Consider the following 26,844-nt stretch of genomic DNA (forward strand, 5'->3'; position numbering starts at 1 on the left):
AACTTATCAATAATTCTTCAGAGTTTTACCATATGAGCATATTTAGGTATAAAGAGAAAATATTCCTGGATAGCTGCTATTATATGTACAAACTGTGCAAAAAAAAAATAAAATAAACCATTTTAATAATTTCTTGTTAATGATAAGATTTACTGTTTAAAACATGTATTTTTAATTTGACCGAGAAGAGACAGAAAGGCCACATGTATAAGAATCTCTATTCAACACAGAACTATTTTATATTAATATTTTCATTCACTTTAATTTTTACAAAAGAATAGATTTAATTTGCTTAATCTGAATTTTACAGCATCTGATAATCAACATTTTTTTTCCTTTCAAAATATTTTGGCCAGTAAATCCCCTTATGCTAAATAATATGTTACTCTTTCTTCATTTCAATTATTTCCAAACTATTAATCAGGTGAACTCCTACTAATTGCTTAGTCAGTAGTATTTATATCTGTCATTATTTGCTAATCCTTTAGATTTTAGAAATATTTGTGTTTTTTCTTTAGCAAAGTAGAATGCAAATACTACACAACCTCTGATTTGAACAGATTCTAGTCCATGATGTAACTTTCCAAATGCAGAAATAAGCCATTTGTTATTTGGATAAATATACTTTTTCTGGATATATTTTCCTGCCAATAAACTACCATTTAGGAAAGTTTATATTACATTTTTTTCTTAGTAATCCACTCCTATTTGGGGGGGCTGTTTACTCAAATACTATCAAATTAACGTTAGAACACGTTGAAATCATGAGTATTTTAGTTATTTAAAATATTTTCCCTTGCTAAGTTCAATTTCCCAATGATAACAAAATGGTACTTTTAGTCTCAAATTTTAAGTTATATAAACTAGTTGTTCCTGAAAAATGACTGTAGTTCAAATGAAAATTGTTAACATGTTTAGATGAACAAATGAATTATCTTAGTACAAATTTACAGACATTTTCTAGTATTATGTACTGTAATTTTACCTAAACTAAGATGGGAAGGCAGTTCCAGTAAGATAGTTGGAAATGCTGGTACTTCTACTCACATTGATCATATGAGGAATATTATCACCGGCATCATCACCTTAGAAAATAAAAACCAGCTAACTATGCAAATTTTAAGTATTTATATACAGTAAATTTTATATATATGAACAATCTGGGGGAAGGGAACTGATATTTAGCTCATTACCGTTGTTGCAATTGGGTATAAAAACGTCCACCATTCCCATTTTGAATCATTTGCTGTACAGAAAATAGAGGATATTTTAATTTCTCACGATGGCAGGTTAGGGAGAGAAGGGCTTGTTATTTCGAAGAGCAAGAAACTACAGCTTTATAGGATTGCACACGTGGAGACGTAAAAATTTTATAAATCACTGAATTTTGATTACATAGTAGTTTATATGCCAGATACAACATACCTCAAAAGCCTATCTCGTAGTAAGCAGGCAGCCATCTACCCGCATCTACCTTTCGAAGCCATTTCTGCTTTTTACCAGCGACGCTGGAACTGTGTTATTGAGGGACATGTTCGGTGTTGAACAGGCTCCCAGGGCACGGCTGTTACTCGGGGGGTCATGCTGGGGTACAGAAGTTGGGCTGGGCAACCACACTGGCGGGCCATTTTGCTCACAACCCTACCGCGCCGGGTAGCGTCAGCAGCTGCCGCGTGCGAGACCCGGAGGCTACGGTCAGCTCGCCGGCCGCAGGGAGTGCGAGCACTTGTGAGGCCTGCGCCAGGTCGGCGAAGCCTGAAGCTACCAAGCCCGCTTAGAAAACACGGCCGCGCGCTGCCGGACGCAGGCCCGCAAGCCAGCGGGCCCAGCCGACCTAGCCGACCCAGGCTACAGTTTTCCCAGCCCCGCCGTCGTTGCCAAGGCGGCCGTCGTTGCCAAGGCGACCGCCGCCGAACGTTCCCGCGACGGGCTCCGCCCCCCGGCCAATCGGACCGGCGCTCGGTGGAGACCAGATTCTCTTTGTTCCGCAGCCATTTCAGGCCCCAGACTGGAGGCAGCGCCGCTTCGGCCGAAGGCCCGAGCGCCCGAGGCCTCTGGGATGGTGTGGGACCGGGTAGGTGGCGTGAGGGAGCGCGGCCCCGGACTGGAGGGGCGGGGGCGGAGGCTGGGAGCTTCGAAGCTGCGTGACGCGTATATGGGAGAGACACCCGGGCTCGCCTGCTTTCTCGGTGCTCGCCCGGCCGTTTGAAGCAGGGAGGCAGCGGCGGCGCGGTTCTAACCCTAACAGCTGCCGGCCCAGGCGCCCTGCGGGACCCGGGTAGAAGGCAGGCGATGGCAGCTCCTCAAGTGTCAGAGGAGCCCGTTAGGGACGGCGGGAGCCCGTTACAGGGGGCGGGAAGGGAAGGATGTGATGCTCAGGGGAGCGTTTGCCTCGCCTAAGCTGTGGCGTTTGAGGGCCCTTGAGTGCTTCAGTCAGCGGCCACGGGACGGCTGCCTCTCACTGGTTCTGGGCGCTGGCGGGCGCTGCCCGAGATGGGCCAGTCTTTGTCCCGCTCTGGGCCCCTCTGCCCTGATCTGCCGGCTGCGCTCACAGAGCCCATCGTCCTCACATGCAGCTTGCCAATCTCTCTCCCAGCGGTTCTTTCTCCTCGGGCCTCACGACACGTTTACATAATGTTTGTGACTGTACGGGTTTTGCGTGGTCTTGTGGGTTTTTCACTTCTACCTCCACTCCCATGCGTACAAGCAACAGGGAACAACTGCTGAGGAGCAGAACGGCCACCACAATCAAGCTATTTTCAGAATAACTTTCTTTAAAAATGGTCGCGTGTTGCTTACTGATTTTAAATATCAACTGGATTTTGCAAGGATTGCTTACAGTTTAGGTCTGTTATCTTAATTGCTAATTAGGTTGGTCTATCAGTAGGGATAAATGTAAAAATTTGAAATTGGAGGCTGTCTACAAATGGATTTTGACAGCTGTATTAAGAAGCTTAGTAACTGTCCTCTGAAACAGTGATGACTTAAATGATGACTGTGTAAGTGGTATTTTTTTTACCCTAAAGAAAATATACTTTTAAAATTGCAAGATGTATGGTGTAATAGGTGTTTGGAAATGAAGGTTGTAAAATGGCTGTCCTGACGTACTCACTTTTAGAATAACATAAGTTCCTGCAGGATTTTAAGTTTCCCTGTTACATCAAAGCTTTCATATGAGAGAGGCGAAGAAGCTATATTTAGTGGAAAAGGGGGAAGTTCCATTTTTTGGGAAAGGATCTGTTTTCCACCTTTACCTTAACTGGTACCCTAGTCGTTCAGAGAGAAGGCTGTACCAGATTGAATTAGCAACTGCAAAAGGGAAATAATAGTTGGAAGGTGCGGATTTCTTTTTTAGTCTCTAGCTATGCAATGCATAAACGTATACTAGTTTGGCAGTACGATTTTTTCTTCATGCAATTTAATGTAAGCCTAATGAAGTACTAGTGTTCTCTTTTTCCTAAAAGGAGTCTCCACTCTGGATTAGCCTTGATGTGATTGCATCTTTGTCCTAGTCAGGAATTATTAAATTCCTCTCACTGAAATATCTATAAAAGTCTTTTTTGCACTTCTACCTCAACCCTCAATGGCTTTATTACTATTATATAATGTGAGCAGAATAAGATTTTTGTAAAAATATGTGATTCTAGTTGTGAGCTTTTCCAGTATCAACACTTGTTATTGTATTCATTGTTTTTATGACTGTAGTTTTTCTACTTACAATTTTAAAGCCATTCCATGAACTCAGTTTTTCTAAATGTTGTAAATGAACTATTACATTGAAATGTAAACATCCTATATTTAGAAGAATTTCTTGAATTTTAACCATGTTGGATTCTGCAAACATTTTTTTAAGAAAAGAAACCTGGTTATAAAGGAAGTCAAACCAAGTGACAGATGTAATGAAATAAATTTATCAGGTATAAACTGCAGAGAGGAGCACAGCAGTAAGTGGGGGAGTTATTTTTGTTGCCCAGGGTATAAATTGTGATATTTTTTCCTGATACTGATATTTGAATACATATTGGTATCAAAAAGATCTCTTCCCCCCCTCAAAACAGTGGTTTACCAGCAAAAGGGTGAGAAAGCTTAGAGAATCAAAGAAGCTAATGAGGTTTATAAAAACAATGGCGAACAATGCCATCCTCAAAGAGGAAGGATCAGAAACACTGAAATTCCCCTGGAGGTTGAGGATCTTTCTTAGTTGGCTGTATTGCCATGGTAGATGTGTTGAGTGTTGGCAGGTGAAGGAGTCTTCTGGGCTGTACAAGGGATGAACTTCACGATGGAAGACAGATGTCTGCAAGAGTGGTGCCCTAATCCGTATTGTGTTGCTGTAAAAGAATACCTGAGACTGGGTCATTTATAAAGAGAAGAGGTTTATTATTTAGCTCACGGTTCTGCAGGCAGGGATGTACAAGAAGCATGTCGCCGCCATCTGGTCAGCTTGTGGTGCTGCATCATAAAATGCTAGAAAAGGTCAAAGGGGAATCCCCTAGGCAAAGGTTGGGGGGAATCTGAGGGGAGAGCCTGGCTTTCTAACAATCCACCCTCAGGGAGCTAATTCATGTCCACGAGATCATGATAAGATTTCAACATGAATTTTGTTAGGGACAGACACACCATATTCAAACCGCAGCAAGTGGTAACTGATTTGTAGTTACATGCGTAGCTGTTAGGAGAAGTTCTCAAAAGCAAGTTTGATTGGGTTGTTTTGAAGGGTCCTTTGAAGTACTACTGTCAGGTGCTGTAGTAAGTAAGAGTGTTAGAATTCTAGAGTCTCAATGCTCAAATGAGATATTGAAATGGGAAATGGGGAGGCAAAGTTGTCTTGGAATTTTCTGGGGTCAATAGAATATATAGGAATGGTGGTTACGTCTTAATCCAAAAAGGCACTCCATGCCGGAGCAAATATTACAACTCAGCACTGAAAAAAAGCTGATAACTGTGAGACCATAAAGTTGAGATTGATATATGCCTTTTTAACGGTTACTTTTTTAAAACAAAGCAAAACTTTTCAGTGTAGAGAACAGGCACTTTAGCCACACTATTGATATTCAAATTTTGGCACCTTCTGTGTGACCTTGGGCAAGTTATTTAATCTCACTTTTTCATCTTATAATGTTATGAGGATTAAATGTTATGAGGATTAAATTTTAAGAATAAGCTCTAAAAACTGAGGCTGTCATGTATTAAGTGTTCTATAAATAATAACTGCTATCATCAATGTCATTATCATTGTTAATTATTTCAGAAAACTATAGAAAACCATCAAATAAAAATTACAGATATCGGTACTACGTAGTAACTACTGTAAGCCCTTTGGTGCATTTCCTTCCAATGTTTTTTGAGTTTATTGGATTTTTTTCACAGTTGAGACTTTTCTATGTGAATAATTTTGTATTCTTCTTTTTTCATCTAGCACCATAAGCATTTTTCTTATGCTATTGAGTTATTTTTTCAGCATATTTAATGATTGCATGTTTGTGTGAATTTCTCATTATTAAACAGTTTCTAAATTTTTTGAAGTTATAAGAAACACTGTAATGAACATCCTCATACAGAAATCAATTTCTGCATTTTAGATTATTAAGATAGAATCCCCAAAGCAAAAATATCGAGTCAAAGTAAACATCCAAAGCTCATGGTCCATACTGCCAAATTACTTTTACTTAAGGGAATTTAGTAATTAACTTATTAATATAATAAATCAAGACTACACAGTGTTTATTGTTCCTGTTGCTTGGGATTGGAGGAATAGAGAGTGGATTAACATTTTCCTTATAATGTACTAGACATCATTTTTAGGCATTTAACCTATATTGTCACTTTCATGTACATTATTCTCATGTTGGCTCTGTGTTATACATGGGAGTTACTTCCATTTTAGTGATGAGAGAACAAAGCATAGATAAGTAAATACCTTGTGTAAGGGCTCAGAGCGTTCAAGCCTGAATCTGAATCTAAATCTGCTTGACTGCAAAACTCATCATGCTCTTTTATTTGTATACTTTTATATCATATACATATTCAGAATTTTATACTATAACTAACTACAGATCACAGACCACATTTTTAAGATAGTTAAACTGGGTTGGGAATAATGGGTAAGTTGCAAAGTTAAACAAGACAGGGCTTAACTTTCCACATACATTTTAGAAAAAGAAAAAGAAAATCTTACCTGGATGAGATATAATTGGTAATGAATATGTAAAACTGGGTTCTAAAGTGAATGCACCAAATTCTGTGGGTGCAACGCTTAATGATCTCAGCACAAATAGGTGAGAGAAAACCAAAGAAATCTCAAATTTGCTTAAATTTGGGGAGTAAGAGAAATAAAAAGGCCCATAGGTGCTTAAATTGAAATATACATTTAGTAAAACTCCTGATAAAGTAAATGAAGTTTTCACTGGGGAAATAAGCAAAACAATGATATGTGTTTCCCATAAGGGTAATAGAACTGCCTACAAGGTGTAGGAAGTTAAATTTATACTGAAAATTAGAGGAAAAAAATACACACACACACATTTGAATTACATTTTATAGATGACTCTGAAGCCATTAGTAAAATAATTTATTAGTGGAGCTCCTTAATCCTAGATGCATATGTTTCTACCACAGATGAAAAAGTTAATCCTGGAAAGGATAAGATTCCACTACTTTTGTTTTTACTAAGAAAGGAATTAAGGAAAAGAAGTATTTCAGCAAATCATAAATATACTAAATAAATGAAATAAATTATTAGAATTAGGTAGTATACACCAACATTTTTAAAGAAATGAATATAAAAGTACAGAACTATTGATTATTATGCTACCATTAGAAATTATGTTTTTGAAAAATATTTAATGAAATGAAATATATATTTTGGCTGGAGCATAGCAGAACTAGGAAATGGTGAGAGAGACAGCAAACCATGAAGAACTTTGTATCCCATTTATTAGTGCTGGGATTATCTCTTGTCAAGAGATTTACATACTAGTGGAGAAAGAGGTATGTAAATAAACAAGTTCAATAAATGTATTTACAGCTTTATGATATAAATCTGTAAAGACACCAAGAAAGGCCGGTAATAGATTTCCTTGAATATATTAGGGGGAATGTATGGAGCATTTTGGGAATAGGAACAGCATTTCAGTGAGAATGTCAGTAAACATAAGGATCTGCTGTGTTCTTGGAACTCTGAGCAGTTCAGGGACCCTGGAAAGTATGGAGCAGGGGTCCACAAACTTTCTGTAAAGGGCCAGATAGCAAATGTTTTCTACTTTGTGGCCTATACCAACTCTATCACTGTAATGCAAAAACAGTTATGAAACCAATGGTATTCCCAGATGTGACTAGTGGGCCTTAGTTAGACAAACTCTAATATATAGTACAGCGGGATTTGGGGAAGAGAGAACCTACTGAGCCTTATGTCACCCTAGCATGAGCCATTGAAAGATATGAAATAAATCTAGAAGATTGATTTGTGTGGATCATTAAGAGCAGAATAAAATAGATTTTTGAAGCACTATCCATCAATGTAAAAGGGAAAACAACTCAGTTTTTTAAGTGAGCAAATTCCACAGAAGAGGAAATACCACTAGCAGGTAAACATAGAATGATTTCCCTCATCAGTAGAAAAATGCAAAGTAAAGCAGTGATTTTTTTTTCTCATTATACTGGCAGAAGTGAAAAAAGTTTTGTTAGTATGTATTGACAAGGTTGTAGGGATAACATTGAATATCTCCATACAGCTGTTTTAAAGTAAAAACATCTTTGACCCAGCGGTTTTTATTTCTTAGAGAAACATGAAAATATCAGGAGTCACATGTGCTAGGATTAGTCTTTGTCAGTAACCACAGACCCTCCAGACTTCCAGTCACATTTTATCTCTGGCATCCCATTCATAAATGGGTCTACACTTTTTTTTTGAAACAGAGTCTCGCTCTGTCACCCAGGCTGGAGTGCAGTGGCGTGAATTCGGCTCACTGCAACCTCTGCGTCCCATGTTCAAACAATTCACCTGCCTCAGCCTCCCAAGTAGCTGGGACTACAAGCGCACGCTGCCATGCCCAGCTAATTTTTGTATTTTAGTAAAAATGATATTTCACCATGTTTCCCAGGCTGGTCTTGAACTCCTGAGCTCAGGCAGTCCACCTACCTCAGCCTCCCAAAGTGCTGGGATTACAGGCGTGAGCCACTACGCCCAGCCTGGATCTACCTTTTTTTTTTTTTTTTTTGAGAGGAGTCTGGCTCTCTTGCCCAGGCTGGATTGGGGTCTACACTTTTTTTAAATCCCTTTTCAACTCTTCATACCCTTCTACTGTGCCTTGTGAAATTAACTGTCCATCATTGCAAAATCCAGTCTCAACCTATTCTTAGATGTTGTTTTTACTTTCTTGCTCTAATGGAAACTGGACTCTCTTCCACTGTGCAGTTGTGGCTGTTTTTGTTTGTTTGCTCCATAACTTTCCTCACTGTTTCTAGAAGTGGGAAAGATACCTGCCACTAATCTCCTTACTTCTTTCACACTGTGCTTCCTCCTTTCTCCCTATAATCTTCAGTTTTGAATGATGTCATAAAGGCTCAGTGTCCCTCTCTCCAGTCTTTATATTGAAATTGATAAGAATATACATAACTGATCCACCCAATACCCTGGCCTCTCATTTCCTAGACCACTCTTCCAGTGCTCTTCCCGTCCACGCTGTGTCAGCCACTCATTCCACAGTGATACTCTCGTGCATTGTCAATAACTGCAGTCACTCCATACCATAGTTGCCATTTCATGTATTCTGCTCTGTTACCCCTCTTCCTATTTTTGCAGTTCACTTCTAGTGCCTCAGCCCCAACCATCTTCTGACCCCAGTGGAATCTCCAACCTATTGATCCTATTACTGTTCCCCTGCCCCTTACCCTCTTGATGTTTTCACTTCCTTTTACATGGAATTTACTCATCTGAATTTTATGGTTAATCAGTTTAGTCACTTCTTTGGATCCCTTCCTTGCTCTTTGCTTGTTTGGCAAAACCAGAGCCTTAGTTATAACTCTCTGGGGTTTTTTTTTGCACTTGCCCCTATGTAACTGAGCATGGCCAGAAAAAAAACCACACATGACCACAAACCTCAAGTGGGTCCTTAATGCTGCCCTATGGTTGTACTGTATTTTCCTAGTCTGCTTCCTTCACTTTTCTAAATGACTATTTCATGTCTTATTTTTCCCAAACCTTCTATATCTCTTTTCCCATCCTCATCTTCAGCTCATGACCTTGCTTCCCACTTTGCTAAGAAAATTGAAGTAATCAGAAGAGAACTTTCGTAGACTCCCACCACGCCATGTACCTCTGGTACTCTATTTGTAAAAGGGTCTACACAGCATCTGCTCAGTACATAGCTGCCTTCCTGCCCATTGGTTTAACTGTTCATATTCTTGTCTGCCTTTGTACTAGACCCCATTATCTCTCATCTGCTCAAGGACTCTGCTTTAGGTTCTCTCCTTCTACATCATCAATTTTGTTCTCTTTATTAAATCATTTCTATCAGCAAACAGATATGCTATTATTTCTCCCCTCTTAGAAAAAAGAAAAACTTGTCCCACTTCACCACATTACCCCAATTTTTTGTTTCCTCTGGAAGCAGTATTTCTCAAAATAGTTGTCTGTACTTGCTATTGCCAAGTTCTCTCCTCTAGTACTCTGTTAAACCCACTCTAGTCAGGCCTTTGTCTGTACCACTCTCACAGAAATAGCTCCTCTGGTTCTTCAGTAGCCCCCATATTGGTAAATGCTCTGTTATTAATTCTCATCATATTTGACCTGTCAGCAGCATTTGACACAGCTGTTTGCTTCCCTTAGCGTTGAAACCATTTCTTCTTCGCCTTCCAGGACATCACACATTCCTGGTTATCTGCTGCCTCAGTGCTGGTCCTTGTATTCTTTTTCCTTTATTTTCACTGACCTCTTAATATTGGAGAGGCCCAAGTTGTAATCCTTTTTGTTTGTTTGTTTATGTGTTTCTATCTATGCTCACTTTATTGACAATCTCATTTAGTCTCATGGCTTTAACCATGTAAATATCAACAATACCCAAGTTTGGATATTTAGCCCCTCTCCCCAGTTCCAGATTTATATATGCAACTACCTATTCAACATCTCCCCTAAATGTTTAATAGTAGACATCAAACTCAACATATCCAAAACTAAACTCCTAAACTTCCTCCACAATGCCTGCTTTACCCACAGACTGCTCCATTTCTGTCAGTGGCAACTTCATCCTCCTGTAGCTCAGACCAAAATCTTGGCCTTATTTTTTTTTGCTTCACTTTTTCTTTTACTCTTCAGATCTGTTCTTTCAAGACAATCTGTTTTCTATATCATCAAAATACATTCAAAATCCTACTATGCTTCACCACCTCCCCCACTGCCACCACCCTTGTCCAAGCCACTACTATCATATCTTGTTGAATTACTGTAATAGGTTACTACCTGGACTGCCCCTTCTGCCCTAGCCCCTCCCAACAGTATTTTTTCAATACAGTAGCCAGAATAAACCTTTAGCAAATTAAGACAATACCTGTCACTTCTCCTGCAATGGCTCCTGTTATGGTCTGAATGTATGTGTCCTCCCAAACTTTATATGTTGAAATCCTAACTCCCAAGGTAATTAGAAAAATGGGGCCTTTAGGGGGCCACTAGGTCATGGGAGTGGAGTCCTCATGAATAGATTTGGTGCCTTTAAAAAGCCCTAGAGGCCAGGCGCAGTGGCTCACACCTGTAATCCCAGCACTTCGGGAGGCCGAGGCAGGCAGATCAGGAGACCATCCTGGCTAACATGGTGAAACCCTGTGTCTATTAAAAATATGAAAAATTAAATGGGACCTAATCAAACTCCACAGCTTCTGCACGGCAAAAGAAACAGTCATTAGAGTGAATCGGCAACCAACAGAATGGGAAAAAATTTTTGCAGCTTAGCCATCTGACAAAGGGCTGATATCCAGAATTTACAACGAACTAAAACAGATTTACAAGAAAAAAACAAACAAGCCCATTCAAAAGTGGGCGAAGGATATGAACAGATACTTTACAAAAGAAGACATACATGAGGCCAACAAACATAAGAAAAAATGCTCATCATCACTGGTCATTGGAGAAATGCAAATCAAAACTACATTGAGATACCATCTCACGCCAGTTAGAACAGCAATCATTAAAAAATCTGGAGACAACAGATGCTGGAGAGGATGTGGAGAAATAGGAATACTTTTACACTGTTGGTGGGAGTGTAAATTAGTTCAACCATTGTGGAAGACAGTGTGGCGATTCCTCAAGGACCTAGAAATAGAAATTCCATTTGACCCAGCAATCCCATTACTGGGTATATATCCAAAGGATTATAAATCGTTCTACTATAAGGACACATGCACACGAATGTTCATTGCAGCACAGTTTACAATAGCAAAGACCTGGAACCAACCCAAATGCCCATCGATGATAGACTGGACAGGGAAAATGTGGCACATATACACCATAGAATATTATGGAGCCATCAAAAACGATGGGTTCGTGTCCTTTGTAGGGACATGGATGAACCTGGAAACCATCATTCTCAGCAAACTGACACAAGAACACAAAATCAAATACCGCATGTTCTCACTCATAGACGGGTGTTGAACAATGGGAACACACGGACACAGGGAGGAGAGCACTATACACTGGGGTCTGTTGGGGGGGAGTTGGGGGACAGCAGGGGGTGGGGAGTTGGGGAGAGATAGCATGGGGAGAAATGCCACATATAGGTGAAGGAGAGGAAGGCAGCAAATCACACTGCCACGTATGCACCTATGCAACAATCTTGCATGTTTTTCACATGTACCCCAAAACCTAAAATGCAATAAAAAATATATATATATGAAAAATTAGCTGGGAATGGTGGTATGCACCTGTAGTCCCAGCTACTTGGGAGGCTGAAGCAGGAGAATTGCTTGAACCTGGCAGGTAGAAGTTGCAATGAGCCAAGATCATGCCACTGCACTCCAGCCTGAGCAAGACTCCATCTCAAAAAAAAAAAAAAAAAAAAAAAAAAGCCCTAGAGATATTCCTTGCCCTTTGTCTCTTGAGGACACAGCAAGAAGTCTGTGAGCTAGAAAGCAGCCCTCACCAGATATGGAATATGCCTTGATCTTGGCTTCCCATCCTACGGAATAGTAAGAAATCAATTTCTGTTGTTTATAAGCTATCTCGTTTATGGTATTTTATAATAGCAGTCCGAATGGACTAAGACATTCCCTTTCATTCACTCAGAGAAAAGCTGGTCCTTACCATGGCCTGTGAGGCTCTACATAATGTGCCCAATCCACTCCACTTTCTCCTTACCTTCCTGACCTCATTTACTGTTATCACTGTCCTCCCCTTGCTCACTGGCTTCCTTGCTGTTCTGTCCTGTTCTTACTTTAGGAACCTTGCTTTACCTGGCTCCACTCTCTGAAATGTGCTTCTTCCACATGTCTGCATGGCTCAAGGGCCTTACCTCCAAGTCTTTGCTCAGATCTTACCTTCTATGAACACCCTATTTAATACTATATTCTATCCTGCCCTTCCCCCACCCCCTCTTATCCTGGATTCTTTTTTTTTTTTTTTTTAAATATAGAACATACCACCTTCTAACATACTATATCAGGGGTCAGCAAGCCACAGCTCCAAGAGATTCTGGCCTGTTTTTGTACATCCTATTAGCTAAGAATGGTTTTTACATTTTTAAACAGTTGTAAAACAAAGCAAAAAAATACATGACACGTATATGTGACCTGCAAAGCCAAAAATATTTGCTCTCTGGCGCTTTCAAAATAAGTTTACACTATATATTTTATTCTGTTTATTGTCCTCCTCCTCCTTCTGCAAGAATACAAGTGCCAAGAGGACAAGGTCTTTGTTTTATTTTTTTTGTATCTGAAGCAAGATACAGATACAGAGCCTAAATGGTAATTATGTTAAGTGTTCACCAATAGATCTATACATTGCAATAAGTAACAAAATGTATATATAATGACTAGGAAAGATAAGGTGTATTTTGAAGTTTGTTATAGAACAGGTGTAATTTTTGTTTCTACAGTATCTGTGTATTTAATTGCATAGAGAAGAGCTCTACAAGTATACATAACCAAATGAATACTAAAGTACTTCTGGAGAGGGGACCAAGATTAAGGGCAATAGTTGAAGGGAGCTTGAATTTCATATATATTATTTGCTTTTCTTTTGTTTAGCAGTGAGAAACAGTCACATGTCAATGTTTCACTTTAAGATTTTTTTAATGAAACAACAAGAAAAAGCAAATATATAATAAGAAAATAATGAGAGGAAATGGAAAGTAAAGGATGGAGAGGAAAGGAAGAGGACATTGCCTTTCTTATATGTGTTGTTTGGCCAGCAGTCAATCTGAAAGAGGGGAAGGAGTGAGCAATGTGAATATGGGGGAAAGAGCATGCAAAAGTAAAGCCTCTTAGGTGGGAACAAGCTTAGTGTGATCTGGGGACTGTAAGATAACCAGTGTGACGAACATAGTGAAAAAGGGGACACTGTTAGGAGATAAGTTCAGAGATGGGCAGGCACCCAGGTTAGATACAGCTTTGTAGGCTGTAATGAGGATAAAAGGTTTTCTGTGTGATAAGAAACCATTGGAAGATTTTGAGCGGGGGAAGACATGATTTAATTACAGATTTAATAAGATGATTTTTGCTGCTTTGTCTCAGAGAATGGGTTATGAGGGAACAAAAGAGGAGGCGAGCAGATCTGCCTAGACCATGGACTAGGGTGGACAGCAAAGAGGGTGAGAAGTGGTCGATTCAGACTATATTTTGATGATGTATTTTAAGAGCCTTGAGATATGAAGGAAATCAAGGGAAATAAGAATCATTGCTTCTGATCTACATAATTGGCCTGAACAACTGGGTGAAAACTACTGGTATTTAGTGATATTAGGCAACTGAAGGAGGAGCAGATTGGAATGGGATGGAGAAGAGAATCAAGAGTTTTGTTTCAAGCCTAGGCAACATAAGGAGACCCTGTCTCCACAAAAAATTACCTGGGCATGGTGATGTGTACCTGTAGTTCCAGCTACTCAGGATGCTGAGGTGAGAGGATTACTTGAGCCTGGGAGGTCAAGGTTGCAGTGATCTGTGGTCATGCCACTGTACTCCAGCTGGGCAACAGAGGGAGACCCTGCCTTAAAAAATAAAATAAAATAAAATAGTTTTGTTTCAACCAGCAGTTTGAGATGCCCATTTGACAAACAAGTAGATATGTCTTGTCAGATGTTGGATTCTTGAGTCTGGAATTCAGGGTGCTTTTAATGTTGCAGACTGATGAGATTATATAGATAGAGAATAGAAGGGGGTCTAGGATATTGAGGGGAACCAGCAAAGGAGACAAAGAGTAGCCAGTGAGATATGAGGAAAACCAGTGAGATGTGGTGCCATTAAGAGGTGAAAGAGTGGTAATCTGCATTCATCTGTGAAGAAATTAAGATGAGGCCAAGAAGAAATTGCTGGGTTTGGCACTGTGGAAATCTCTCAGTGGAGTGGAGTACAATGGGAGACAGTGACTATTTACAACTTTCGAGATGTTTCTGTGAACAGAGGGGAGTGGAGAAATTTAGTTGTGGGAGATGAACAGAGTCTAAGCTGGTTTTTAAAGATATTATTTTAAATTAATTTTGAACTTACAGAAAAGTAGTACAAATAATTCAGAAAACTCCCATATTTTCTTTACCTGGATTCACCAGTTTTTAACATTTTGCTACATTTGTTTGCTTCGCTGTCTCTACACACACAGGCACGCACGTGCGCACGCACACACATTTTTTTGAACATTTGAGAGTAGCCTGCATATATCTGTGCCTCTTTAGCCATTAATACTTTAATGTGCATATCCTGAGAGCCAGGATATTCTCTTATGAAACTGCATACAGTGAGCAAATTCAGGAAATTTTATTTTTTACAGCCCACAGTACAGTTTTGCCAGTTGTCCCAGCGACATCTTTTGTAGCATTTTTTTTCTACCAGTACCTGATCTGGTCTAGGGTTTTATGTTATATTTGTTGTCATGTCTTTTTAGACAGAGAGGTATTTGCAATGATCATTATTTCAAAAGGATAATTAAAAAATTTCTGGATGTGTATTATAACTCTTCATAATGGTAGATCAGTTTAGTACTTCATCCTAATAAACATTAGGACAGAAGGAAGAGCAAGAAAAGTGAAGATTCTTAAACTTTATATGTAAATTTATCAGACTTAGGCATAAATGATGTGTTTTCATAGTTATTGGTACTGATCATTTAGAAAGGTAAAACAACTTGGATTCTTTTTTGATAGGGTTGAGTTAGTAGTATATGGACATGGTTTAAGAGTTTTTCAGAGAGTTTGTTTCAGCTCTTGAAATGCTGCCTGTCAAACCTTTATTCGAAAATATTGTGAGACTTAATTTAGGAAAAGAACATTAAAGAGTGAAACATTGGAACCACAGTGCTTCAGAATAGGCATTAGAATGCTCCACTGGGTTTTTGGTTCAGTGATGAACACAGTTTTCTGTTACACAGTTTTGAGGGGTAACGAGTAAAGACTTCTGTTGGATAGAAGCACAAGTTATGATGAAAATTTGTCTCTGACATTTTCAACCAAAGATTGTTCCTGCTATTGAATATGACTTCTGCAAGAAGTCATCTAAGGCTACCACAGTACTGTGCTCTTTCACAGGAGCCCAAGTATTTGCTTAAAGAATCAAGTGACATGTAGCTTTCACTTAGGTAACTTAGACCCAGAACTCTTGAACAATTGAGCTGAATACAAGTTTCCCTTAAGGACAGGAATGGCTTGGAGAATTTCAGTAGCAAGTATAAGAAGTAATGCCAGCTTTTACATGTGAATTATGACTAGATTCATTATTTATAGTTATCTAAATGTTTTACTTCTAGAAGCTGAAGGGAACATGGTCTTTAGTTGCCTTATAGGTAAGGAAATAAACCAAATGAGAGTATGTGATTGGTGTAGGATTGCCCAGCTTGCTGTTCTTAATGCAGAGAATTGAGACTAGAGCCCCAGATTCTTGATGCCTCTTCTTTTTTTCTGATGTTATTTTGGCTCTTCTTGGCACTGAAGACTTAAAGACCCTTGGAGGAAGGCAGTTGGTCCTAAATCCCCATGCAGTTATCCTGGGCTGTTAGCTCTAGATAGTTTGTGGCTGTGAGTTTAAGTGTCTGCATCGTCCTTCCCTTGGCCTGATACCCCTGCCCAAATAAGAAACAATAAAACCATAAAGGGATTATAAAGGCAGGAGATTTTTCTGGAGTCTGTCTTTAGCATAGATAATAGCTCTGAATCAAGAGAGTGGTATGGTAGTTTAATATTTAATGTAGGAATTTGATGGTGAAGCTCAAGAGTCAGTAGAGAAATAAAAGGATGAGACATAAAAAGGATAAGCCACTAATAAAAATTCTAGCTTTGTTTTAACCTTATGTCCTAATGGGCTAGAGACTTTTGTTAGGTACATGGCAGGCAATTTTTATTTGTAAAGCAGAAAACACACACTCTCACTGGAGTGTGATTCCCGTAGAGTTTAAATTGCTCAGCAGCTAGGGCAAAATTGTAATTTTAGATAAAATTGTTGTATTCTGATTCAGGGAAATACAAACTCCTGAACATCTTGAATGTTTTTGAGCAAGTTCATCAAATGCCTACCCACATACTGAATTATTGAATTTAATAAACAATTTAAATTAATAAGTTAAGAAATCTTAGGAATTTCTGAGTTCATCCTCTCATTTCAGATTTTTATTATCATATTGTTAATTTCCAGCTGTGATATCCTGCACATACAAGCACTTAAGAAATGTTTGCTTTTGATTTAATAGCTAGAGTTCCTTCCTTCTAGAAGATGCACAGTATGCTTGTAAGAATGTATGACCAAGAGTTAACTGAAGATTATGTATTTTTATTAGCTGTAAATAATATGGATCAGTTCCTACATGAAATTATTTTTTTTAATGAGGTATTATTTCATGTGACTCAAGACAGATTTTCTTTTTGTGTCTCTGAACCCTACTCCAGGATGTGGGAGTTTATAATAAATGAATTTATGTTCTTTTCTAAGAATCAGTTTAGACTCTTAGGTCTACCAGTTGTAAGTGTATAGTCATGAATGGTATCTACCTCAAAGACCAAACAGGCACACAGAATTATCCCATTGCCTTATTAGTCAAGATATTTGCAACCATTCAGGTTCTTTCCATCCCTTCTTACTTACTATATTAGCTTTCTTAGGCAGAAAAATGTATTAAGAAGAATCTATTGATGTTTCTAACATGAGTATCTTAGATTTATTTATTTTTGCAGTAGAGGTTTTCTTATGAATTAGTTTTTTACTTAACATATTTTCGTTGAGATTATTGAGAAAGTCTGTAGAACTTCTACAGAAGTCTCAACCATTGTAGCAGAATATAAGCCGTCTTTTCTAAGCTAAAATTCATTTTCATTTGCTTTTGGCTTTTACATATTTAGTAGGGTTTTTTACCTAATTCTTCTACTTCAACATATTGTTTGAGCTATTTATTGTTTTTTCTTATATTTTCATAATTTTGTATCGGCATTTGAAAAATTAGGAAATTGATGAAAGATGCTTGCATTATTTCTTTTGATATAAAATAAAATTTTGTATTTATTCTTTTAAATTTTATACTATTACTGTTTCTGTATTTTTTACTTAATATTTTGTAGCATTTAAATGTCAATATTAATTTCTTATTAACATTAAAAAATATTTTGTATACATACCTTATGTAATCACAAGTGTATAATTTGTAATAACGCCTATTATTTAAGTAAAACTTCTATTCTCTAATATTCAGGAAAGCCTTTCTCTGAGACTAGGTCTCTTGGATTATACAACAACTTTTCTGGTATAATGCTTGAGCTTTGCAAAAGTTGAATCCATTTTTTTTTGTTACTATGAAGATGCTTTTGTTTACAATATTATCTTCATAGTATGTCTACTTGTTTTAATGGCTTAATCTAGCAAAATCTAGGTAACTAAAACTTAACCCTTTAAGTACCATAACTTAAGCATTTTATCTTTTTTTCTCGCTTGTTAAGTGTAAATACTTTTCATATCATTACAGAAATTAACCTTCTTTTTTTGATGGTTACTGGTACCCCCATCAGTTGAATGTCATATTATTTGCCATTTTTTTTATTGTTGATATTAGAAATAACCCTGAGATAAATCTTTGAGAAAATACTCTGTTTTGTGTATTTAGGATTCTTAGGATACAGGCTCAGAAGTGTAATCATGAGGACAAAGTGTATAAAAATGTATATGGCTCGATTGTTGAGTTATTTCTTATAGGTCATATTAGTTTTACACTACCATCAGTAATTTGTTAAAGTTGATTCATCATATCCTCATCAGCATAGGATATTGTCATTCTAAAATTATCTTTGCTAATTGGACTAAAACCATGACCTCATTATTACATTTATTTGATTACTAGTAAGGTTCAGCATTTTCTCATGTTTGTTTAGTGTTTTATTTCCTCCTGTGAATTTTCTTTCATGTGTGACTATTGGTTCTAAATTAACTTCCCAGAAAAGTTAATATTGCTTTCTTGTTGGAATATTTTAGGAGCTCCCTTCTATACTTGTTCAAATAAAAAATTTATTTATCTAACATTTGTAAACAGTGGTACCTCCTAGAAATGCCTAAGAGATGTTGTAGCTCCTTTGAGATATGGAGTGTATGAGTCTGGAGAATCAAGTATTACCTGAAAGCTAGCATCATAGGGAGAGTAAATTGCCACTGTCCCTACATCTCTCCTGGTGTAAAGTGTTAGTAAAATGAATATTGTGAGGTGTTTTTTTCCCTTGATGGCATCAGTGACAGTGATTGTCAGTGCTCAGAAACAAAATAGTGTAATTTGGAAAAGATAGGGGTAGAGAAGAGAGGAGAGGAATAGAAGTAGATGGGGAAAGAATTCTGTTGTACATAAAGAGGTGTACACCTGAACTGGCAGATGACTTTATTCTGGGTTTTCTCTACTCTTCCCACTCAGTTTACTCTCCACCCATCTGGGTATATTCATTAGACTCCATTCCTTTCAGAAACTTGCATGTCAGCTCTCAGATATATATTGGTGTTCAAATCTAAGGAAATTAATTTCCATGGCAGTCATCAGCCTTCATCGTACCAACCCTGCAGTTCCTAGAGAATTCCTTACTGCTAAAAACTGTCTTGCTTCCTGATAGCTTTCTCTCTCTCTCTCTCTCTCTCTCTCTCTCTCTCTCTCTCTCTCTTTTGAGGTGGAGTTTTGCTCTTGTCGCCCAGACTGGAGTGCAATGGCGAGATCTCAGCTCACTGCAACCTCCACTTCCCAGGTTCAAGCAATTCTCCTGCCTCAGCCTACCAAGTAGCTGGGATTACAAGCGCCCACCACCACAGCCAGCTAATTTTTTTGTTTTGTTTTTTTTTTGGTGTGTTTTTTGTAAAGATGGGGTTTCACTATGTTGGCCAGACTGGTCTTGAACTCCTGACCTCAGGTGATCCACCCACCTCCGCCTCCCAAAGTGCTGAGATTACAGGAGTGAGCCACCCTGCATGTCCTGACCTTGTATTTCTAATCCATGAATGACTTAAAATAAACCTACTCTTCTCTCCTATAAAAGCCAAATGAGTTGTTCTCCCTCTTGAAAATAAGGGAACTTAGGCCGGGTGTGGTGACTCATGCCTGTAATCCCAGCACTTTGGGAGGCCAAGGCAGATGGATCATCTGAAGTTGAAACCAGCTTCACCAACATAGAGAAACCCCATCTCTACTAAAAATACAAAATTAGCTGGTCGTCCTGGTGCATACCTATAATCCCAGCTACTTAGGAGGCTAACACAGGAGAATCACCTGAACCTGGGAGGTGGAGCTTCCAGTGAGCTGAGATCACGCCATTGCACTCTAGCCTGGGCAAGACATAGTCTCAAAAAAAAGAAAAGAGCTTAATCAGGATAGCAGTATTAGATAAAAATTAAAATATATACCACATGATTATATATATTGCATAATTATATAATATTATATGTGTGACAAACTAGTCTCAAGATGTTTGTGCTGTAAGTGGAAGAAATTGAACATTTTAGGGAGTTCTTCCACCTCTGCCTCCCTAAGTGCTGGGATTACAGGCATTAGCCACCACACACAGCCCCTCTTAATTTGTAATATTGATTTCTGGTCTTGATTTCCCCATTTTTAAAATAGAGGATTGGATAGATGTTGTCTAATACTCATTTCATTCTGAAGATTAGATGCTATGATTGCCATTTTCTAATTATAGTTTAAGTTAATAAATTTTTATTTTGTGGGTTGAGGGGAATGGATGGTGATAAAGACATGGTATTCAATTGGCCAATAATATCTATTTGTAAGACTAAAATAAGCTTTTTAAGCTAAGATTCAGTTTTAAGGGTCTATGCTTATAAACCAAACACTTTCTTAATATGTACAGTAGATTAACATTATATTCTGTGTTCAGTGTAATTTCAGATTTCCTTCTCGTCTCACATTTCATTCTATTTTTTATACTTATGAATTTTTATACGTCCCATTAATTTTGGTTGAGTCTCATTATTTCTTTATCACAGTAACAGAAAAATACACTCAAACACTTACAGAATATATGCTGTTGTTTTTTGTACTAAACTTTTAGTTGTATGGTAGTCTATCATATGACATTATTTCCTACTGATTTTTTCCCATTTTTGAACCGTCTCTATAGAATTTTCTTGTCTTATGTCTTTGCATATGAGGTTCACCCTTCATCAACTACACTCATGCATTTCAGTGAATGATGGACTACATATACAATGGTGGTCGCCTAAGATTATAATAGGGCTGAAAAGCTTCTATTGCCTAGTGATATCATAGTGCAATGCATTACTCATATGTCTGTGGTGGTACTAGTGTAAAGAACTGCTCTATACTACTGAACTGCCAGTTATATAAAAATACAGCACATATGATTATGCACAATACATAATACTTGATAACGGAGTGACTATTATTGGCTCATGTATTTACTATGTTTGTTATTGTTATTTCAGAGTGTATTACTCATATTTTAGAATGTACTACTCATATGCATTACTCATATGTCTGTGGTGGTGCTAGTGTAAATAATTGGTGTATACTACTGCACTGCCAGCTATATAAAAATATAGCACATATGATTATGCACAATACATAATACTTGATAATGGTAGTAAATAACTATTATTGGCTCATGTATTTACTATGTTTGTTATTGTTATTTTAGAGTGTACTCCTACTTATTTTTTAAAAAGTCAGTTATACAACCGTCTCAGCCAGGTCCTTCAGGAGGTATTCCAGAAGAAGGCATTGTTATCATGGAGATGACAGCTCCATGCTTGTTATTGCCCCTGAAGACCTTCCAGTGGGACAGGATATGGAGATGGAAGACAGTGACATTGATGACACTGACCCTGTACAGGCCTAGGCCAATGTGTGTGTTTGTGTCTTCATTTTTAACAAAAAAAATTTTTAAGTAAAATGAAAATTAATATAAAAAGCTTGTAGAATAAGGATATAAAGAGAAGATATTTTTGTATAGCTGTACAATGTGTTTGTGTTATGAGCTGAGTATTAAAAGAGTCAAAAAAAATTTTTTTTGAGATGGAATCTCAAAAAAAGACAGATCACCCAGGCTGGAGTACAGTGGCGCAATCTTGACTCACTACAACTTCTGCTCCCGGGTTCAAGCAGTTCTTCTGCCTCAGCCTCCCAAGTAGCTGGGACTACAGGCACGTGCCACCACATCCAGCTAATTTTTGTATTATTAATAGAGACAGGGTTTCACCATATTGGCCAGCCTGGTCTCAGACTCCTGACATTGTGATCTGCCCACCTGGGCCTCTCAAAGTGCTGGGATTACAGGTGTGAGCCATCATGCCCAGCCAAAATTTTTTAAAAATCTAAAGGTCATAAAGTAAAAAGTTACAGTAACAGCTAAACAACTAAGGTTAATTTATTATTGAGGAATGAAAATGTTGTTTAATTGCAGTAGTATACAGTATTGTCCTAGGTGTTGGCCTTCACTCACCACTCACTCTCCAACTCACCCAGAGCAACTTCTGGTCCTGTAAGTGCGCTATACTGATAAACCTTTTTTTTTGTCTTTTATGCTTTAGTTTTTATTTTTATGCTTTTTATCTTTTAATGCTCTTTTTACTCTACCTTTTGTATATTTATATATGTGTACATACACAAATACCATTGTGTTACCATTGCCTACAGTATTCAGTACAGCAACGTGCTATACAGGTTTGTAGCCTAGGAGCCATAGGCTATACCATATAGCCTAGGTGTATAGTAGGCTAGACCATCTAGGTTTGTATAAGTGTACTCTATGATGTTTCTACAACAAGGAAATTGCCTAACAATGCATTTCTCAGACCGTATCCCTGTCGTTAACTGACATGTGACTATACTTAGTTTTTATACTGATTAAATTCATATCTGCTTTAATGTCTACTACTCGATTTCCATTTTTTTATTTGTTCTTATTCTTCCAGTATTTCTGTTATTACCTGCCTTAGTCTGTTCCTGTTGCAAAATACCTTATACTGGGTAATTTATAAAATAATAAAAATGTATTTCTCATGGTACTACACAGGCTGGGAAGTCCAGCTCATTTGATGTCTAGTGAAGGCTTGCTCTCTGCTTCATAAATGGCATCTTCTTGCTGCATCCGCACATCAATGAAGGGATGAACACTGTGCCCTTACATGGTGGAAGGGGAGCAGAAAGGCCAAACTGGCTCCCGTAAGCCATTTGATAAGGGTAAGGGTATTAATCCCATTCATGAGGACATAACTCTCATGACCTAATCACTTCCTAAGCCCCACCTATTAATACTGTTGCATTGAGGATTAAGTTTCAAAATGAATTTTGGAAGGACATAGACATTCAAACCATAGCATTCTGCCCCTAGCCCCCAAACTTCATGTGCTTCTATCAAAATACATTCATTCAATCCCAATACATTTATTCTATCCCAATAGCCCCAGAAGTCTTATTCCAGCATTAATTCAAAAGTGTGAAGTCCAGAATCTCATCTAAATCAGATATGGATGAGGCTCAAAGTATGATTCATCTTGAGGCAAATTGCTATCCAGCTATGAACCTGTAAAACCAAGTAAGTCCAAGACCCAACAAAGCAAACAAGGTTAAATCTTAAGGCTCCAGAATAATCTTTGACTTTTATGTGTCGCCATCTGGATACAGTTGGGTAGGGGTTGGGCCCCCAAGGCTCCAGGTCACCCTGACCCCATGGCTTTACTGGGCACAGCCTATGCTACAGCTCTCATGAATTAGAGTCCACTGCCTGTGATTCTCTCAAGCTGGAATTGTACGCCAGTAGTTCTTTCAGTCTAAGCTCCATTAGGTATTGCCTTTGTGTAGGCTCTCTGCTGTATCCCCACTCCCACTAGGCAGTGCCCTAGTGGGGACTCTCTGCAGTGGCCCCATTCTGTGGCGGTGCTCTGCCTGAGCCCCACTGTTTTTCAGGGTATTCTTTGAAATCTAGGTGAGGTAACAGTGCACCCATAGCTTGTGTATTCTATGCACCTGCAGTGTTAGCACCATGTAGGCACTACCAGGGTTTACCACCTATACCCTCTGGAGGGGTGGTCTGAGCTGCACCTGGGTTTGGTTGAGCCATAGCTAAGGTACCCAGAGTGCTGCACTATAATGTGTGTAGCAGAGCCTTGAAATCATTCTGTTCCCAAGGCACTGGCAATATGGGTTTTTAATAGGCAAGTTAGTCACAGCCATCTCTGAAATGCCTTTTGGATCATTCATCCACTGTCTTGATGAATAGCACCTAGCTTTTTTCTTTCCATACTAATCTGCTTATCAAACAGGTTGAGAATTTTTCAAATCGTTAAGTTCTGCCTTCCTTTTAAATTCCATCTTTAATTTGTTTCTCTCTTCCTGCATCTTATTATAAGCACTCAAAAGAAGCCATGCCACACCTTGAACACTTTGCCAGATATCCTATTTCATCACTCTTAAGTTCTGCCTTCCACGAAACACTAGGACATGAACACAATTCAGCAAAGTTCTTTGCCCCTTTGCAACAAGAATGGCCTTTCCTCCAGTTTCTAATAACATATTCCTCATATCTGTCTAAGAGACCTCATCAGAATAGCCTTTACTCTCTGTATTTCTACCAATACAGACAGGACCACTTAAGAAATCTCTAAGAGGATTGAGGCATGTCATGCAGCTCTCCTCTTCTGAGCCCTTACTAGAATAGCCCTTTACCATCCAGCCTCTACCCATTACCTAGTTGCAAAGCCACTTCCACATTTTTAGATATTTCTTATAGTAGCACTCCACTTCTTAGTGCCAATTTCTGTCTTAATCCATTTCTATGCTATAGCAAAGTATTTTAGATTGGGTAATTTATAAGTAATATAAATATATTTCTCATACTTAGGGAGGCTGGGACATTCAAGTTTAAGGCACCAGTGAATCAGGTGTCTCATGAAGTTTTGCTCTCTGCTTCATAAGTGACACCTTGCAGCATCCTCACATGGAAGAAGGGAAAAACACTATTTTCTCACACGGTTGAAGGGGAGCAGAAGGGCCAGATAGAGTTCTTCAAGCCCTTTTCTAAGGACATTAATTCCATTCACAAGGACAAAGCCCTCATGACAATGACAGTCACCTCCCAAAGTCCCCACCTCTTAATACTATCAAATTTGGGATTAAGTTTCAATATGAATTTTGGAGGGATACAAACATTCAAACCATAACATCCCTTCATTTAAATGACAAGTTAAACAGCCCATTTTGATGTATATTCTTTGATCATATAAAAATCAACTAAGAAATCTTCATCTTATTGTTATCTGATGGTACAAACTGCCATCAGTAAACCTGGGTCTTAATGACAATTTTAGTTGTGAGTGTAGTGTGCAGGGAACAAACATTAATACTGACTGTTGTGGCACTTTACATTTTCATTTAATCTTCTCATCAACTACATTTCACAGATGACTAAACTGTGGCTTAAAAGATTGGGTGATTTTCCTAAAAAAGACAATGTCAATAATTAACAGAACTGGGATTTGAGCCAATGAGTGTATGACTCCAGAACTCATGCTTCCTCTACTCCATCTTGTTGCTTATCAACAAGTAATGTGGAACAAGATTCATTTCAGGAACTAAACTTGTAAAAATCTATTCCCTTTCAAAAGTTTTTTCTGCTCTATCTTTTCATAACTGAAATCTGACTAATATATGCCCCTGTTGTGTGTGAGATTTCTATGAAGAAATGAACAGTTAGGTAAAAGCTAATGTTAATCAGCCTACTAACCACTTAACTTTTTTTTAACCTTTTTATTTTGCTGTCTGAACTGCTCCGATCCTTCTCTCATTCAGCCCTTACCAATAAACATAGTGCTATGTTCCTTTTTCTGCATGTGCTTGAAAATGTGAAATACTATACTTAAGGATAGTTTTGGACATGAATAAGACATTTCTGGAGCCCTCTCTCTTCAGAACTTCAGGAGCATTCTAATACCAATAAAACAATATACTTATAGTTATCAAAATGACCTATAATGGTTATCCCAATGTGCTAATTCTTTTTTAATTATCAGCTCAGCTTCTTATCAACTGTATAGGTATGTCTCACTTTATTAATATGTAAAGTGGATTCTAAAGTATTTAATAATACCTTTTATTGACTTATGATTTCAGATGTGTTTCACAGGAAAATATTTAGCTATTTGCATCATAGCCTTTTTTACCAGCTCCTTAAATTCAGTAAATATAGCTATAATTAGTAACTTTCCTGGTGCTCATATTTTGTCATTCAATGCCATTATTTTACCAAGGGTACTTGCTAGAGTACTACAGCTTGTCTCTATCTTTTATGCGTATCATCATATAAATCAGCATATGTATAATCAGTGTAGAGCAGTGTTACTTTAAGACAAGCTATTCTTTTAATTGATTATACTTACATATTTAATGAACTATGAATTAAAGGAATAGTTTGGAGTAGTAGAAACATTGGACCAGAAATAGACATTCATTCCAACCAATTTTTAACAATTAGTAGCTAAGTGATTTTTGGCAAGTGACTTAATATCACTGAGATGGTTTCCTTAACACAGGGCAGTTTTTAAAATCAAATGAGGTAAAATATGAAAGTACTTTGAAACTTATTAAGCACTGTGTTTACTTAAAACCACTTGGCAATGATAAGCCAATGTTCTGAAAGGAAATTTACAATCATGTTATAATACTTAAAGAAGGCTTTTAAAAAGCTTTTTTTTTGTTGTTAAATCTGTGTACAGAAATGAAAACTATTGGAGTAGGGTTAACAATAGACAGTGACAGTAGTCCATTGAACTACTTAAAAACTAACTCTCCAGTTGAATGTAGCAATGGGACAATCCGTAGTAAAGCACATTAATGAATTCTATAATACTAGAAGAATCAGGGAGGTAATTATTTTGATTAATTGTTTTTTAATGTGTGGGCTTATTTAGAAGAGTTTATTTTTCTGAATTACTTAATATTGCCATTTGAAGAAAGATGTAGTTATCATTCACAAGATAAGTTGATTTGATATACAAATTTAAATCATATTTTGCCAGTTAAGGATCATAATTTTCTAGTGTGTATTGTTATTATTTACTGGAGATAAACTTACTTCCCCCAAAACTTACTTTTCCCAAGATCCCGTTTCTGTCTTAGAACTTAAGTGGAACTTCTGGACAGGCGCAGTGGCTCACCCCTGTAATCCCAGC

General features: G+C 37.9%; 1 protein-coding gene across 3 annotated transcripts in view; it reads left to right on the forward strand.

The window, feature by feature from the left end:
- Window positions 1-1,979: 1,979 nt before the first annotated feature.
- TNPO1 (transportin 1) overlaps window positions 1,980-26,844 on the forward strand; it is a 98,920-nt gene continuing 74,055 nt past the window's right edge. For all 3 annotated transcript variants that reach the window (XM_012462180.3, XM_012462181.2, XM_064376042.1), the window contains exon 1: window positions 1,980-2,074. In XM_012462180.3, the coding sequence (XP_012317603.1) occupies window positions 2,060-2,074 (15 nt within the window). In that variant the 5' untranslated portion in view covers window positions 1,980-2,059. The remainder of the gene's footprint in view (window positions 2,075-26,844) is intronic.

Source organism: Aotus nancymaae, unplaced genomic scaffold, assembly GCF_030222135.1.
Source record: "Aotus nancymaae isolate 86718 unplaced genomic scaffold, 86718_ANA_hifiasm-v0.15.2.pri h1tg000014l, whole genome shotgun sequence".
Classification (NCBI taxonomy): domain Eukaryota; kingdom Metazoa; phylum Chordata; class Mammalia; order Primates; family Aotidae; genus Aotus; species Aotus nancymaae.